Source organism: Erinaceus europaeus, chromosome 7 (assembly GCF_950295315.1).
Source record: "Erinaceus europaeus chromosome 7, mEriEur2.1, whole genome shotgun sequence".
Taxonomy (NCBI): Eukaryota; Metazoa; Chordata; class Mammalia; order Eulipotyphla; family Erinaceidae; genus Erinaceus; species Erinaceus europaeus.
Genome location: NC_080168.1, coordinates 111,208,191 through 111,224,465, shown reverse-complemented (window position 1 = coordinate 111,224,465; position 16,275 = coordinate 111,208,191). Strand labels below are relative to the sequence as shown.

The window sequence follows — 16,275 nt, the reverse complement described above, 5'->3', positions numbered from 1 at the left end:
TGAACTTTGTCTCGGTCAGATGTGCATTCCTGTCAGGAGCAACACCTGGTCCATGGTCCAAGGCACAGCGCTGGCTGCCCTGAGGCTGGAGGCCTGGGTGCTGGAACCTTCCTTCCTGCCTCGTGAGGTGTGCCTCAGCCCAGGACATGGAGGCCTAGGCGGTATGTCCCCCACAGTGATATTTCCCAGGCCAGACCCCACTACCCTCTTCCCAACCATGGCCAGGACGACAAGACACAGGGTGGGAGAATCCTGCCAGCAGCTGCCTACTGAGGCAGGTAGGGTCCCCCTATCCTTCTGTCCACCCAGATCTAAGAGCTGTGTGTCTGGACCAGCTCTGCTCTCATCACACCTCATGGTAAGAACACGTTTTATTAGAATAGCTTTACATATCATATAAATATATCCATCCAACTACAGGCAGGGGGAAGGCTCTCCAGGTAAGCACTTATTGCTATGGGGGACCTGGAGAGGGAGGCGAGGCTGAGAAAGGGGGACACAGGGATTATCTGTTCCCTCCACCCTCACAGAAGGCACAAATGCATTATTTCTTTCCATATGAGGATGCTGGCGGGGGTCGGGGAGGAGGAGATAGTACAGAAAACCTCAAAAATACAGAAGAACCCTCCTAACTTAACATCTATGGTATGGGCAAGGCTGGAGTGGGATGCAAAAGGCGGTGGGGCGGGGTGGGATGGGGATAACAGAAAGGGGAACCAATGAAGCTCAGAACCGAAGGTGCCTCTGGAAGGCCAGAGTCTCTGCTGCTGCATTAATGGGGCCCAGAGAAAATTCAGATCAATCAGCAGGGACCCAATGGGGGGGGGGTGCCCCAGGAATTGGCTTTGGGGCAGGTAAAGGGGAGTGAGTATGAATGGGAGTGTGTGTGTGTGTGTGTGTGTGTGTGTGTGTGTATGAGTGTGGATGGTTGATGTGAGTGACAGAGCAGCCAAGGCTCAAGTGGCTCTGAGCCCCCCAGGGAAGGCCTGCTCTGGCCTGGCTCCTTCACACCCACTTTCAGGGGAGGATCAGGAGTCAGTCACTGCTGCCAAGCAGGCCTCTGCCTGGGTCAAGGGGCCAGGAAGGGAGGATGAAGCTGGAAGGCCTGGGAAGCAAACAGCACACAAGTGCAGCTTGGGGCACAGAAAGTCACAGAGCCCCGTGTGACAGAAAGATGGGTGAGAGACCTAACTGTATGAGAGAGATTGTGTGTGTGTGTGTGTGTGTGTGTGTGTGTGTGAGTAGGTGTGCACGTATGCACGCATGTGTGTGTGCAAGTGTGAATCCATGCATTACCGGGTAGGGTAGGGCTGTTGATCACTCAAAGGTGAAGGGGGCCTGGGTGCTGAAAAAGAAATGTCCATCCATGTGATCCTCCAGGGCAGTCTTGTTGCTGCCAGCTGGGAAGCGCTCCTTACAAACAGGGCACTCTTTCCACGGTGGAGTGGCCTGGTTGCTGCTGGCCTCTGACAAGGGACCCACTGCAAAGCCACTGAGGAGAGATGGAGGGGAAGGAGAGGTCAGCATGCTCTTTGGCCTTCGTGACTGGAGGACTCTGCTGCTGCCTCGGCTTAGCGTCCCGCACAACGCTGGCCCCTCAGTCTCCTGGCTTCCCCGCACACCCTTGCCCTGTCGTCTCTGCAGCCAATGTGGTGCAGAGCCCATCCCCCACCTCCCGCTAGCCTCCCTCCATCTCCGTCTGCTGCCTAATGAGGCTGAAAATGAGTCTGACATCGTCCTTCATCTTCCTGCTCCCTCAGAGAAGGGTGCCGGCAGCGCCCCGCCCTGCCCTAAGCCAGCTCACAGCCTGGCAGAGCTGGGGGCCACACAAGATCCCTCCCCCCTTCCTTCCTTGGCCTGGGGAAGAAGTCACAAGGCAGAGGGGACAATGTGATACCTGAGTTCCCCACCCTGCAGCGGCATCACCCAGAGGGTCCCCCAGGGAGTCAGGGAAGAGGGACAGCATCTCAGGTGGGGGCCATGGCAAGGGAAGGGGAGAGTGGACAGGTGCTGGATCCCAGCTTCTCTCTGTTCCTGTCCCTGGGTGCCTTGGTTCAACTCCCTTCCTCCCTCACAGGAGCCAGGCACCTACCTCGTGGTTGGGGAAGGGGAGGGGCAGGTGAGAGGGGTGCAGGGCAGTTTGGGCTCCAGGGAAATAGCGCTAGAACAACGCAGAAGCCAATTAATGGCAAGGCCTCTGAGTGCACGTGGACCTTGCTGAGAGGGGACCCCCAAATTTGGAGGGGAGGGTCACTATCTGGGTCCCCCACAACTACGTCTCCTTTTCTCAGCTGGGGCCAAGAAGCAGGACGTTGGCAGAGGGGCACAGAAGCCTGTTTAGGTGGCCTCCTCCCACTGCCTCTCCCACCTCCTCCACCCCGGTCCCCACCCACCTGGCCATGTCATAGAAGGTGCTGCCCAGCTCGGGGAGCAGCAGGTTGGCCTCCTCGCCCCCACTCTGCACAGCTGCCATCAGGACTGACTTCTCATCCTCAGCTTCCTGGGTGCAAAGACAAAGGGCTGGGTTTTGGGGTGCTGCTCTGAGACGGGGAGTAGTGCACTGGGGCAGGTAAGGGCAGCACAGTCTAGGTCAAGACAGTGAGGTGAGAGACAGTGAACAAAGTAGAAGTGAGCCAGGCAGCCTAGCTTGGGAGATGGCTCGGGGGAAAAGCATAGCGTTCTCAAGCATGAGGTCCTGGGTTCAATCCCCAATACTGCATATACCAAGGGTGATGCTCTGGTTCTCTTGTTAACAAAGAAATAAGATCTTAAAAAAAGAAAGAGAGAGAGAGGTAAGACATGTGTTTTGATGGGGCTTAGTGGATAAGAACAGTGTTGGCAGCAGGGGCTAAAAGCAATGAAGTTATTGGGTTGAACTATATTTTGGGGGTAGTGTTCCCTAAGTAGCCTTAACGAGAGACTGGAGCCTCCTTTCCAGTGGGTGGGGGAAAGAGTGGGCTGGATGGTGGGTATACTTGGGCCTGGTTCAAGTCCCCAGTCCCTATCTTTAGGGGGCAAACTTTATGAGTGGTGAACAGTGCTACAGGTGTATTTCTTTGTCTCTCTTTCTCTCTCTCTCCGTCCTATCAAATAAATAAGTAAACAAACAAATAAGAGCGAGAACTCTAGATAGCTAAGACCTCTTGCTCTGGAGGATGGGGCATTTGGGTTTGGCTGGACTGCCTCTTCCCTGCCTGCTTGTGTCTTCTCAGTGCTCACCGAGTCAGAGCTGCTGTCCTCAGTTGGCCCTGAGAGGTGGGGAGCGATGGGGGGTGGCTGGCTGATGACCACGAGGGACGTGGCCTCTCGTGGCCCAGCAGGAGAGGAGGCTGGGTCTCCACACTCGCAGAGGCCATAGGGTGGAAGCCTCATGTCTTCAGGGGACTCATCCTCTGAGTCTGTCAGGGCTGCTGGGAAGCCTGTAGGCAGGGGAGTGGTAGAGAGGAAAGAAGGGCATTGTTAGAGGCTTGGGGCAGCTCTGTCTCTTTGAGGTGTGGGATGGGGTCAAACCAGACAGAGGCCAGGAGGTGGCACAGTGGGCGGAGCCCCACACTCAAACATGTGAGATCCTGCGCTTGATTTTGATTCCCGGTATTACATAGGACAGAGAGATGCTCTGGTTTCCCTCCAGCCCCTCATAACTACACAAATAGACACAGAGGAAGCGGGGGGTGGGGGGGGGGAGACAGGTCACAGCACCAACATTTCCTTCAATGCAGCGGGGGAGGGCTTGAATTTGGCTCATGCACATGACAAAACAATGCACTATCCAAGCGTGCTGTTTCTCTGGTCCAACACATACATTTATTTAAAAAAATTAAAATGAGTGGTATGGGAGGTGGCATAGTTGGGTAAAAAATCTGATTGATTCCTAGGGGCCTGGAGGTAGTACACTGGGTTAAGTGCATATAGTGTGAAGTGCAAGGATCCTGGTTCGAGCCCCCGGCTCCCCACCTGCAGGGGGATCGCTTCACAAGTGGTGAGGCAGGTCTGCAGGTGTCTATCTTTTTCTCCCCCCACCTCTGTCTTCCCCTTCTGTCTCCATTTCTCTCTGTCCTATCCAACAACAAAACAACAATAATAATGCACCAACAATGGAAAAATGATGGCCTCCAGGAGGAGTGGATTCATAGTCCAGGCACCCAGAGATAACCTTGGAGGCAAAAAAAAAGGAAAGAAAGAGAGAATTTGATCCTCAGCAGTGCATGTACTGAATGATGTCTGGTTCTTTCTCTCCTATCTCTCTTATTAATAGTTAAAATGTTAAGCAAAGCAAACACACATAGACACAGAGGCAGCTACCACAGGGTTTCCCAACAAGGGCCCAAGAAGTGGAAAAGAGAGGCCAAGGTGTGAGGTATACAGACTTAGTCCTGCAGTGGCTTCCTCGTCCTCTGTGGCAGCGTCCTCATTCCACTTCTCATCGGCCACCTTCTCCAGGCGGGCCTCCAGCTTTCTCATGTACTCTAACAGTTCCTGGTGGCGGGGGGTGGGGAGACGGACCAGAGGTTAGGAAGGTGCCAAGTTCACTGTCCTGCATAACCATCCCTCGCATCTAAGATGCATCTGAGCTCCTTGTCAAAGGGCGGGGGAGCTTCCCCTGCCCCCCACCCCTGAGAAGCCCTCTTCCACCCCTGCCATCCTCAACCACCCTTCCCAGTCAGTCAGCTGAAGCCTTTGGGTCCTTTCAGAGATGCCCATTTCTCAGGAGATGACAAGAAGGCACCATGTTCCCAGCCCAGAAATCCTGCTGGTGGCCAGGGCGCCTGTGCTCTGGGGCCTTACCTGCTTCTCCTCCTGCAGCTGCTCCTTTTCCTTCTGGAGCACTCGGAGTGCCGAGCGGAGCTCTGTCAGCTCCCGCTTGCTCTCTGATAACTGCACCTGGGGGACAAGAGCCCGCTGGCGCCTGGAGTCTGGAATGTGAGTGGCCGCTGGGGCCTGGGCCACGCAGCCTTTGTGCCTCTCTTGCCCTCACGTGCATAGGAGAGTGGCACACAACATTCTTCTTCCATGAGTCCCTTGCTTTGGCCATGACAGACTGGCCACCCGAGTCCTAATTCTGTCTCCTGAGTATGGGCCTGGGTGACTGACTCCGGACTGGGGTGCAGAGGCCAAGATCACCACAGGGATGCCCTAGAATTCTCTGAAATCACCTTTCCCAGGCCCAGAACATGTGTCCTGAGAGCTGAATGTGACACTACATGTTCCAAATAAGGAAGTGAGAGAGGTTGCTCAGTATCAAGTGAGCACCAAGCGTTTTCTTTTCTTTTCATTTTTTTTTATTATCTTTATTTATTGGATAGAGACAGCCAGAAATCGAGAGGTTAGGGGAGATTGAGAGGGAGAGAGAAAGAGAGACACCTGCAGCCCTGTTTCACCACTTGCAAAGCTTTCCCTCTGCAGGTGGGGACTGGGAGCTTGAACCCGGGTCCTTAAGCATTTGTAACATGTGCACTCAACCAGGTGCACCACCACCCGGTTCCACCAAGCACTTTCAACCCACCCCTCAGACAGAGCGAGGGGGCACTGTTGACTTCCCAGCAGGCCCTGGTTCCAGGACTGGGGGCACCTCACCAGGCTGGAGTCCTTTTCCCGGGCCAACTCCGTCTTGAATGCCTGATTCTGGGTCCTCTCCTCCTGAACTGCCTTTTCCAGCCGGAGGATCTCGGCGCTCAGCTTCAGGATCTTGTCCCTCTCTGCCTGGGAGATGGACCAGAAGGAACATGGTGAAGGAGAAGGCCGTGGGAGAAGCTTCCCTGTCTCACCCTCCTCATTTCCTGGAATGAAGGTGGAGGAGGTCAGCAAGCTGCCTTGCTGACCAGGAAGGGGCCTTAGGACAGGGCCAGGCGCCTAAGGTGCCAGCTGTTTCTGAATCAAGATGGTAACTGAGGGAGGTGCTATGGTGATCAGGACTGGGACACTGGAGTTGAGGGTGGGTCACGCTCTCAATGTCCTTTCTCCTCCCCCTCCCCAAGGGATCTGAGCACACAGAGATGGGGGTCAGCAGCCTGGAGCCTACAGGGCCCGCCCAGCCCTCTACCTCCATGTTCTGCAGCAGTCCAGCCCGCTCCTTGCTCCACTGGCTTTTCTCCTCCTTCAAGTGCAGACTGAGCTCGGCCAGCCTGCCGTTGACCCCAGCCACTTCCAGGCGGCTGCGGTGCAGCTCAGCCATGGTGCGGTCCCGGGTGCCCGCAGCGCTGGCCAGCTCCTCCCCAAGGAGGGCAGCTTTCTGCTGGCTGGAGGCTGCCAGCTCCTGGGCCCCTCGGAGCTGTTCCTTCAGGGGCTCTAGCTCTGCCTGGGGAGAGAGGAAGTCAGTGAATCACTCAGGAGCCTGGAAAGTAACTGGGCCCTTCTCTTCCTCCCTCCCCACCATCAGGACTGCTTAGGTTTTTAAAAATCATTTCTTTATTTGGGTTACTGCTGGGGTTCAGTACCAGCACTATGAACCCATGGCTCCTGGTGGACATTTTTTTCTTTTCTGTTACACTTGACAGGAAAGAATTTTGAGAGAAGAGGGGGATCTATCAGGGAGACAGGGAGAGACAGGGAGAGAGAAAGACACCTGCAGACAGGGAGAGAGAAAGACACCTGCAGACCTGCTCTAACACTCATGAAACATCCCCTTGCAAGTGGGGAACTGGGGCTTGAACCAGTCCTTGTACATGGCAATATGTGCACTTTTGAGTGTACCACTGCCAAGCCCCCTAGGAATGCTTAGTTTTTATTTTATTTATTTTCCCTTTTCTTACCTTGTTGTTTTTTATTGTCATTGTAGTTATTGTTGTTATTGATGTCATCATTGTTAGATAGGACAGAGAGAAATGGAGAAAGGAGGGGAAGACAGAGAGGGGGAGAGAAAGCCACTTGCAGACCTGCTTCACTGCCTGTGAAGAGACTTCCCTGCGGGTGGAGAGCCGGGGGCTCAAACCGGAATCCTTAAGCCGGTTCTTGTGATCCTTGGTTGTTGTGATCCTTAAGCTGGTCCTTGCGCTTTGTGCCATGTGCCCTTAACCCGCTGCGCTACCACCCGACTCCCAGGAATGCTTAGTTTTTTTTTTTTTTTTTTTTGCTTCCAGGGTTATTGCTGGGGCTCAGTGCCTGCACCATGAATCCACTGCTCCTAGAAGCCATTTTTTCCCCCTTTTGTTGCCCTTGTTATTGTAGGCTTGTTGTGGTCATTACTGTTATTATTGAAATCATTCATTGTTGGAGAGGACAGAGAGAAATGGAGAGAGGAGGGGAAGACAGAGAGGGGAAGAGAAAGATAGACACCTGCAGACCTGCTTCACCGCCTGTGAAGTGACTCCCCTGCAGGTGGGGAGCCGGGGGCTCGAACCGGGATCCTTACGCCAGTCCTTGTGCTTTGCTGCGCCACCTGCGCTTAACCCATTGCGCTACCACCTGACCCCCAGGAATGCTTAGTTTTAAGCCTTGTCTTTCCCCCTTTTTCTCTGGTCACCCCAACATTTCTTTTCTTTCTTTTTTTTTTGCCTCCAGGGTTATTGCTGGGCTCGGTGCCTACACCTCGAATCCACTGCTCCTGGAGGCCATTTTTTCCCCATTTTTGTCGCCCTTGTTGTTTATCAGTGTAGTTGTTATTATTGTCATTATTGGCTAGGACAGAGAGAAGTGGAGAGAGGAGGGGAAGACAGAGAGAAAGGGGAGAGAAAGATAGACACCTGCAGACCTGCTTCACTGCCTGTGAAGCGACCCCCCCTACAAGTGGGCAGTTGGTGGGTTCAAACCAGGATCCTTATGCTGGTCCTTGCACTTTGGTCCTTGCACTTAACACCATGTGCGCGTAAGCCGCTAAGCTGCTGCCCGGGCCCCCAACATTTCTAAATCCCAACATTTCTAAAGCGAGTCCTTGGGACTTTTCCTATTTCCTGTTGCCTTGGGGCCTTCACTCACCACCTGCTTCTGGGACTGGCCAAGGGTGTCCTTCATCTGGGCCACCTTGTCCTTCAGCCGCTGTGCCTGAGCACCCAGCTCCTCCTGCTGGCCTTTGGCTTCCTGCAGCTCCAACTTCAAGTGACAGTTCTCCTGTTGTGCCGCCTGGAGTTCAGTCTGAGGGAGGTGGAGCATAGGTAGACCACGGGATACAGAAACTTGAGGTGAACCACTGCGATGAGAGGAGTCAGCGTCCTACTTCTCAGATGGACACAAACTCACTTAGTCCTTGCTGGCCCTTTTAAGGTTCTCAGCATCAAGGGACTCAGTCCCAAACATCTGGCTTCCAGCTCCTATAAAAAGCTATCAGGCCTCACAGCCTGGAATCTAAAATGACTCTAGGTTTCTCATGTCCACTTCTGCTTCCCCATTCTTGCTTTCACATCAAAACTCAACCTGGATGTCCTACAGGTCTCTGAAACTCGCACATTCTACCACTCCACCCTAGACCTTTCGACTTCAATTTCTCCAGGGCTCTAACTACTTCTCATGTTATTCAGGGTGAACACCTTGGTACTATGCTTGGCTCTGCACTCTCCTTAGTGGTCCACACAAAAATTTATAGCTTCGGGGCTGGGTGGTGGTGCACCTGGTTGAGCACACGTTACAATGCACAAGGACCCAGGTTTGGGCCCCTGGTCCCTGCCTGCAGGTGGAGAGCTTTGCTAGTGGTGAAGCAGGTCTGTAGGTGACTCTCTTTCTCCCTTCCTCTCTATTTCCCTCTATCCTCTTGATTTCTGGCTGTCTCTACCCAATAAAAAAAAGATAAGAAAATAAGTTTATAGCCTCTCCATCTTTTATCTTGTTCAGTTTTTTTTTTTTTTCCTCTCTCTCTCTTCATCTTCACCTTCCCCACTGCCCCTTACTAGTTCCTCAACCATGCTAGCTCAGGCTCTGGTCATTTCTTGCTTGAACTATATCTCCTAACCAGTTCCTTTTCTGCAAGGCAATTGGATTCATCTTTAAGAGCAGTTCTCAAGTACATGTCACCCACTTGAAAATCATCAATGCCTCTCACTGCATAGAGAATAAAGATAAACTCAAGATCCTTTATAATCTGATTTAGGTCTTATCTCAGCTCCACTGCCCTAAGTGTTCTGGATTCTCAGCCTCTGCTCACACTTTTTTTTTTTTTTTTTGCTCCTAGGATGACTTTCTTTCAGCTCTGTCAATTTCTACCTATTCTTTATGCTGAGAAAATGACTTTTCAGTCTCCCATAGAAGCCTATGTACTGAGGAAGCAACTTGGAGGTTTTGCAAATACTTGATTGAATGTCTTCTAAATTCTTAACAACTCTGTTAAAGATGCGTGGGATCAGCGATCCATGTGTTTTCAGGTTCATCAACTTTTGTGCAAACCCCAGAATAAAGTTTCCATTTGAACTGAAGAGCAAACGGAGACTGCACGCAAGGTAAGTACTGAAACAGCTGATCCTCTTTGTGTCTGACTCAAGGTGTTGTTGATATTGTACAAACAAAATAAAATAGAGATTTTTTTTTTTTTTTTATTATCTTTATTGATTGGATAGAGACAGCCAGAAATTGAGAGGGAAAGGGAGTGATAGAGAACGAGAGAGACAGAGAGACACCTGCAGCCCTGCTTCATCACTCGTGAAGCTTTCCCCTTGCAGGTGGAGACTGGGGGCTTGAACCCTGGTCCTTGTGCACTGTAATGTGTGCACTCAACAAGATGCGCCACCACCCAGCCCCCTAAAATAGAGATTTGTCAGCTGCTGAGTCACCCAAAGCTTCTAACGTCAAAGTATGCTATCCTGCCACACGATCTAATTGCTTTCATTACCTTCTAAGTAATGTTATGCAGTTCAGTATTAAGAGCAAATCACAGTAATAAGACGTTGCTTTTATTTATTTAGTGAGGTTCCCTGTAAGACGGACAACTTAGATTGGGCAGTGGGGAGGAACAAGTTTGGATGCCAAAAAAAAAAAAGCCTGAAGGCACTGGGCTACTTTACGCCCCCTTTTAACCCGTTCGTATCCCCATCAATGTGTACTGGCATTCACCTCGATGGTGCATGGTGACTCTGCTATACTTCTCTGGTGACACTAAACTCTGCTTTGACTGATCCCCACCTACCTGGGCATGTACCCTCAGAGAGCACATGCCCATCTTCTTTCCATCTGTGTGGTCTTTGGTCCCGCACTGGGAAGGGACTCAGTCAGCACTAGGACACCTGCAGCAGCCAGTCAGTTCTGCCCCCCTTACCTCGCTCTGCTCCTTGTCTGCTTGCGCTTCCTGCAGTTGCCCGAGGAGCTTCTCCTGTTCCCGAGTCAGAGCCTTCACTGCGTCTCTAACCCTGTGAGTGGAGTGACAGGATGTCAGATAATTTACTGGCCACGGAAATGGTAGGAAAGACTTTTAAAAAATTTTTTTAAAGCTGAGCACTGCTTAGTTCTGGGGATCAAGCCTGGGACCTTGGAGCCTCAGGCATGAGAGTCTTTGCATAACCATTAAGCTATCTTTCCAGCCCTAGAGTTAAACTTCCTGGGCTGACCTTCCAGGGTTTCCCTATGGCCCAGACCTCCACTACTGTCTGAGGTGCCACCCCAAGATGATCTTGTTGTTAAGTCCTGAATATCTGAGATTCCTGGTTGTGGGTTACAATCTATTATTGATAGAAATACAAGATTTTCTTATTTATAGATCACTTTATGGAATGTTCTGGGATAGCTCCCTAGTTATTTCCATTCAGTCAAGAGATAGAAATTCAGGAGCCAGGTAGTGGCGCACCTGGTTGAGAGTACATTCGACAATGTGCAAGGACCTGGATTCAACCTCCTGGTCCCCAACTGTAGGGAAGAGGCTTCTTGAGTGATGAAGCAGTGTAGCAGGTGTCTCTCTGTCCCTCTTCCTCTCTATTCCCCCATTTCTCTGTCTCTACTAAATAAATAAATAAAATAAAAACAATAAAATATATTTAAAAAAGAAATGAAAATCCAATCTTTTCTAGATAAGGCTTAGTCATTATTGACTTAAGACTTTTGACCCAAATCAGAAATTGGTAGACTTTTTCTGAAAGGAGCTTAATAAGCATTTTAAGTTTTGCAGGCCATTCAGTCTCTTTGGCACCTATTCACTTCTGTGACTGTGATGTAAAGACAGTCACAGGTACCATGTAAAGGAAGGACCATGGCTGTTCCAACGAAACCTTGTGATCACAGAAATGTGAATGCCATGTAGTTTTTACTTGTTTTTAACCATTAAAAAACATCAAAACAATGTTTATATGATGGACAATAGAAAACCAGGTTTGGGGTAGAAGAGGTAGCATAATGGTTATACAAAAAGATTCTCAAGACTGAGGCTTTGAGGCCCCAGATTCAATCTCCTGAACCACTATAAACCAGAGCTGAGAAGTGTTCTGGTATAAATAAATAAAAGGTAAGAAAAGAAATAACAGGCTTGCAGGCTAGGTTAGACATATGGGTTTATCACTTGCTGGCCTCTGGACTTCACAGTCCTAATCTTTTGCAGATGCTCAGTTTAATTCCTGACTTTTTAGTCCATGGCTTAGGACCTAGCCATTTAGTATCTTGGTAAAGCAAGACCAAAATATCTTTGACTGAAGAAACCTCAGGAACCAACTCGCTTATACTCTGGATTACTACCTACCTCTCTTAACTACTCTTATTACTCTTACTACTCACTTACTACTCTTGGATAGAATGTTTCTTTCCTAACTGAAGAATTAAATCTGGGAGCCAGGTGGTGACGCACCTGGTTAAGCGCACACATTATAGGGTGCAAGGACCGGGGTTCAAGACCCTGGTCCCCACCTGCAGGGGCTAAGCTTCACAAATGGTGAGGTAGAGCTGTAGGTGTCTCTCTCTCTCCCTATCTCCCTCTCCCCTCCCAATTTATCTCTATCCAATAATAAATAAGTAAATAAATAAAATGATAACATTAAAAACTCAAATCTATCAATAGTGAATAAAAATGAATAATGACATCTGATGAAAGAACAAAAAAGTAAACACACTAGTGAAAATCTGAAGGATCGGCATGGTGGGTGGTTAACACTTGTGCTTCTTGGTAGAAATAAAAGATGTCTTGCAGAAGAAATGAATTAATTCTGTGTGGTTCCAGTGGTCTACACCAGGACCAGTGGGTGGTAGAGGCAGGGAGAACTGGCCTCAAGAGAAGAAACAGAAAAATAAATGACAGCGGCCCAATACTGAAAGAGGCCGACCCTGACTTCTCTCGCACACCCTCTCAGCTACCTTACGTTCCTCCTGTGCTAAGATTTTAAGACCTAGACCTTTTTTTTTTTTTTTTTTCTTTCACGTGAGTGGTTACAAAACACTCCTGGACCACCAGTTCTAACATTTACTAATAATGAGAACATAATCTACCCTCAATCTCTCCTGACATCAAGTCTGAAAATCTGTCTCTCTTCTTGTGTTGACCATTTTTTCTATGCTTGCCTTCCAAATTATCTTCCCTTAACTGCGGCTTAGCTATTGGCTATACAATAAACAGTAATTCCTGAGTATCTCTGGAGATGAGGCAGATTATAGTAGCTAGGAAGAAAAAGACAGCACTGGCCACTGGAATACTGAGTGAGGTTGAGAAGGGGGAAGAGAGACCCCTTGTTTCACCCACGTGAGACAGACAGCAGCTTTGCCTCCTGCCCCTGGAGGCTGGACTGTGGGAGTCCAGGACAATGAGAAGGATGTAACAGGGGCAGAGGAGGTCCCGCACCTGTCCAGCTCCACCTCCTTCGTCAGCACTTTCTCACTGATGGTCTGGATGTCATCTTCCAGCTCCAGGATGCGAGCCACGTGGTCTCCCTGCTGCCGGCTCAGGACGTCCCTCTCTTCTATGAGCTCCCCGTGGGACCGGGAAAGACCCTGGGAGTCAGGTTCCCCCAGAAAAAGAGAAGTTGAGACTCATCTCTTGAAAAGTGGAGCAAAGGCTTTTGAGCAGCATATCAGAACTGGACTGTCCCCACCTTTATCCTGCCACTTTTCTTGGAAAAGTAACTGTAAGGGAGCATCCCCTCAGACCAGAGGATATGACCACCTGAACCCCAGACTCTTGCGTTCAAAGGATGGAGTCTCACAAAAACACCTGGGCTGTGTCTCCTGTCACATGGAGATCAGTCTCACCTGTTATCTCTTAGACCTATTTCTTTGATGGCAGAATCACCCAAAAAGTCTGCTAATCTCTCTCTGTTATTTCTGAGACCTATTTCTTTGATGGCAGAATCACCCAAAAAGCCTGCTAATCTCTCTCTGTTATCTCTTAGACCTATTTCTTTGATGGCAGAATCATCCAAAAAGCCTGCTAATCTCTGTTACCCTCCTCTCTGGTTCCGGATTTGGTCCCTGGCCAAGCGGCCAGCTCACACCTTCCCAAATCCCCCACCTTGTACTGCTCCATCAGCTCTGCGTGCTCCTGCCTGGCTGCTGCCAGCGTCTTCTCCAGCTCCTGTACTCGGCTCCTCAGCTCAGTCACCTGTCCCTCCAGTTGCAGCTTCTGCTGCATCAGGTCATTCCTCTCCTGCTGGCTCTCATCCAGCTGATTCTAGAGGGGCAGGACAGGAAGGGGATGGTATGCCTGTGAAGTGCCCATTCGCAGGCACCTATGCCCTCTGCAGGGGCTGGGACACTACGCCAGTACAGGCCACAAAGACTTGACTAAGGGAAGTCTTAGTCACCTGTTTTTGGTATTCTTCATTGCCCAAACCTCATCCCAACCTGGACCAGGCCCCTCTTTTGCCCAGCAGTTGTAGAAATAATTTAATTTTTTAAATTTTATTTTATCAGAAGACTGCTCAGCTCTGGCTTATGGTGGCACTGGGTACTGAACCTGGGATGCTCAGGCATGAAAGTTGTTTTGCATAATCGTTATACTGTCTCCCCTGCCCCTGTAGAAATATCTCATATGGAAGAAGTCTTTCTCAATCCACAGACCAAAGGAATGGCTTGGGGTTGGGTGATGGTGTACCCGGTTGAGCACAGTTCAAGCCCCTGGTCCCCACCTGTAGGGGAAGCTTCATGAGCAGTGAAACAGTGTTGCAGGTATCTCTTTCATTCCTTCTTTATCTCTCCCTTCCCTTTCACTTTCTGTCTCTATCCAAAAATAAATACATTAATAAATACTAAAGAAGCAAGCAAACAAAAACAAAGGGAATGGTTCCTGTATTTTTACTCTATTTGGTCTGGAGCTCTGTAGAAGTGGGTTTAAATCTCCAAAACAATTTTTACCAGCTACATTCTAAACTCTGGGATTACTGGGATTCTGGAAGCTACTGAAGGCTCTGATTCTGTGTTCTCATTTGTAAAATGACCCCTTAGCTGGCTTGTTGTAAGGCACATTGTAATGAGAATACTCAATGTAAAAACAACACAGGGCAGGAACTCCCACCCACCTCTGACTTACATAAGATATAAACACCCTCTGTGTGTTGGTTCTATGTGCTTAGAAGCTTCTGAGGAGCTGATGTTAGTGTCTAAGTCAAAACCCATTTCCTTATTTTTTACTTTCTGTGCATTCTCCAGGCCTGCCTGCTTGTGTAGGAATGAACTTGTTTCTTGCTTGGCCCTGTCATCATCTTCCTTCGGTAAAGTTTCCACTTGAATGCCTATCTTCCCTATTTCTTCTTGGTGAGGTCTGTATAGCTCAATAAAAAATAAACGTCAAATATTTGATTCTATTTATTTTTCTAGATTTTCTTTTCATTCCCAGGACTTCACCATGCCAGGCCTACATAAAGTAGAGATAGAGGGATACCATGGCACCTTCCTTCAGTGCCACAGTTCTCCTATGTAGTAATATATCAGGGGCTTGAATCTGGGTTGTGCGTGGGGAAACAGACCATTTTCTAGGTGAGCTATCTTCTAGTCACAAGTTATATAAATAACTTTTTTCTAGTAGTAGACAATTAAAAAAAGATGAACAGGGAATAGGTGAAACTGATTTTAATAATTTCTATGTAACTCAGTCTACCCAAGAGATTACTATTTCCTTCTTTGTGTGTGGCACTAGGTCCTTGTGCAGGAGCAAGTCCACTGCCCCCCGGTCAACTTTTCATTCCACAAAAAATTTCAGACAGAAAGTGGTGCACCTTGGAGAGTGCACATGTTGCCATGAGCAAGGACTCAGGTTCAAGCGCCTGGTCCCTACCTGCAGGAAGGAAGCTTCATGAGTAGTGAAGCAGTGCTGCAGGTGTCTCTCTTTCTCTCCTTATTTTTCTTTCCCCTCTATTTTTGCTGTTCTATCAAGTTAAAGAAAGAAAAGAAAAAAAGGTAGGGGGATGGCCACTAGGAGTGGTGAATTTATTGTGTAGGTACCGAGCCCCAGGAATAACACTGGTAGCAATTAGAAAGAAGAGGAATAATGATGATGAGGAGGAGAATATGATAGAAGTAAGAGAAACAGGGAGAGACAGTCCAGTACCACTCCATCATCCATGGAGCTTCCCCCACTGTGGTCTGGTACTCCTATATGGTGTTGGGGCCCACTCATGGATGGGCCACATTTTACCTGGTGAACTATCTCCAGGCTCAAGATGACCATTTCACTAAGGAATCAATGTAAAAAATTACTGACATCTTCTATATCCTCCCCCTTTTATTGCCTCCAGGGTTATCACTGGGGCTCAGTGACTGTACTACAAATCCACTGCTCCTGGAGGCCATTTTTATCCCCTATTGTTGCCATTGTTATTTTATCGTTGTTGTGGTTATTATTATTGTTGTTATTGCTGTTGCTGTTGTTGGATAGGACAGAGAGAAATGGAGAGAGGAGGGGAAGACAGAGAGGGGGAGAGACAGACATCTGCAGACCTGTTTCACAGCTTATGAAGCAACTCTCCCCTGCAGGTGGGGAGCTGAAGGCTTGAACCGGTTCTTGCACTTCATGCCATTTGTGCTTAATCCACTGTGCTACTGCCCGACCCCCCTATATTCCCTTTTTGTTCCAAGTTGTAAAACCTGCTGTCTCTTACTCATAAAGTACACTCAATCTGGAACAGTCACAGTTCAAATGCTCAGAGGGATGTGGCTAGGACCTCTGGGGCCGTATGGCATGTGTCTAGACCATACCTAGACCATACTTCCCCTGGAGCGGAGGCAGGCTGCAGGACCTGGAGTAGGCAAGCTCAGGAATGTCTATGAGATCTGGAGTAATAGTGGCCAGGGGTGGCATGTTCTCCTGCCTACATGTGTCTGTTAGACAGAGTTGCTGGCAGTCCAGCCATGTGTAGCTCCCAGTGAGGGCTGCAGCTGAGGCTACAGCTGAAGGGATGGTGAGGATGGGGGGGGGGGGCTACCATGCTGTTCTCTCACCCCTGGTGAGCAGCT

At 49.4% G+C, this 16,275-nt stretch overlaps 1 protein-coding gene across 1 annotated transcript; it reads right to left on the bottom strand.

Annotated features, from left to right (window-relative positions):
• Positions 1 to 358: 358 nt before the first annotated feature.
• On the bottom strand, positions 359 to 15,490 carry CALCOCO1 (calcium binding and coiled-coil domain 1). Its single transcript, XM_060193531.1, has 12 exons — positions 15,458 to 15,490; positions 13,337 to 13,495; positions 12,671 to 12,819; positions 10,175 to 10,265; positions 7,912 to 8,067; positions 6,041 to 6,295; positions 5,575 to 5,700; positions 4,786 to 4,881; positions 4,368 to 4,476; positions 3,220 to 3,419; positions 2,394 to 2,500; positions 359 to 1,492 (listed from the first exon to the last, which is right to left on the bottom strand). The coding sequence occupies exons 1-12, from the start codon at positions 15,488 to 15,490 to the stop codon at positions 1,318 to 1,320; spliced, it is 1,656 nt and encodes a 551-aa protein (XP_060049514.1). The 3' UTR covers positions 359 to 1,317.
• Positions 15,491 to 16,275: the final 785 nt, after the last annotated feature.

What these genes read in the sequence shown, in the direction of transcription:
- CALCOCO1 (XM_060193531.1), bottom strand. Translation starts at nt 15,490, where the DNA reads ATGGTCATCTTGAGCCTGGAGATAGTTCACCAG. An exon ending in AAGGAGGTGGAGCTGGACAG is followed by an intron (nt 10,266 to 12,670) that starts GTGCGGGACCTC and finishes CTCCACTCACAG; the next exon opens with GGTTAGAGACGCAGTGAAGG. An exon ending in AGGACAGCAGCTCTGACTCG is followed by an intron (nt 2,501 to 3,219) that starts GTGAGCACTGAG and finishes CTTTGCACCCAG; the next exon opens with GAAGCTGAGGATGAGAAGTC.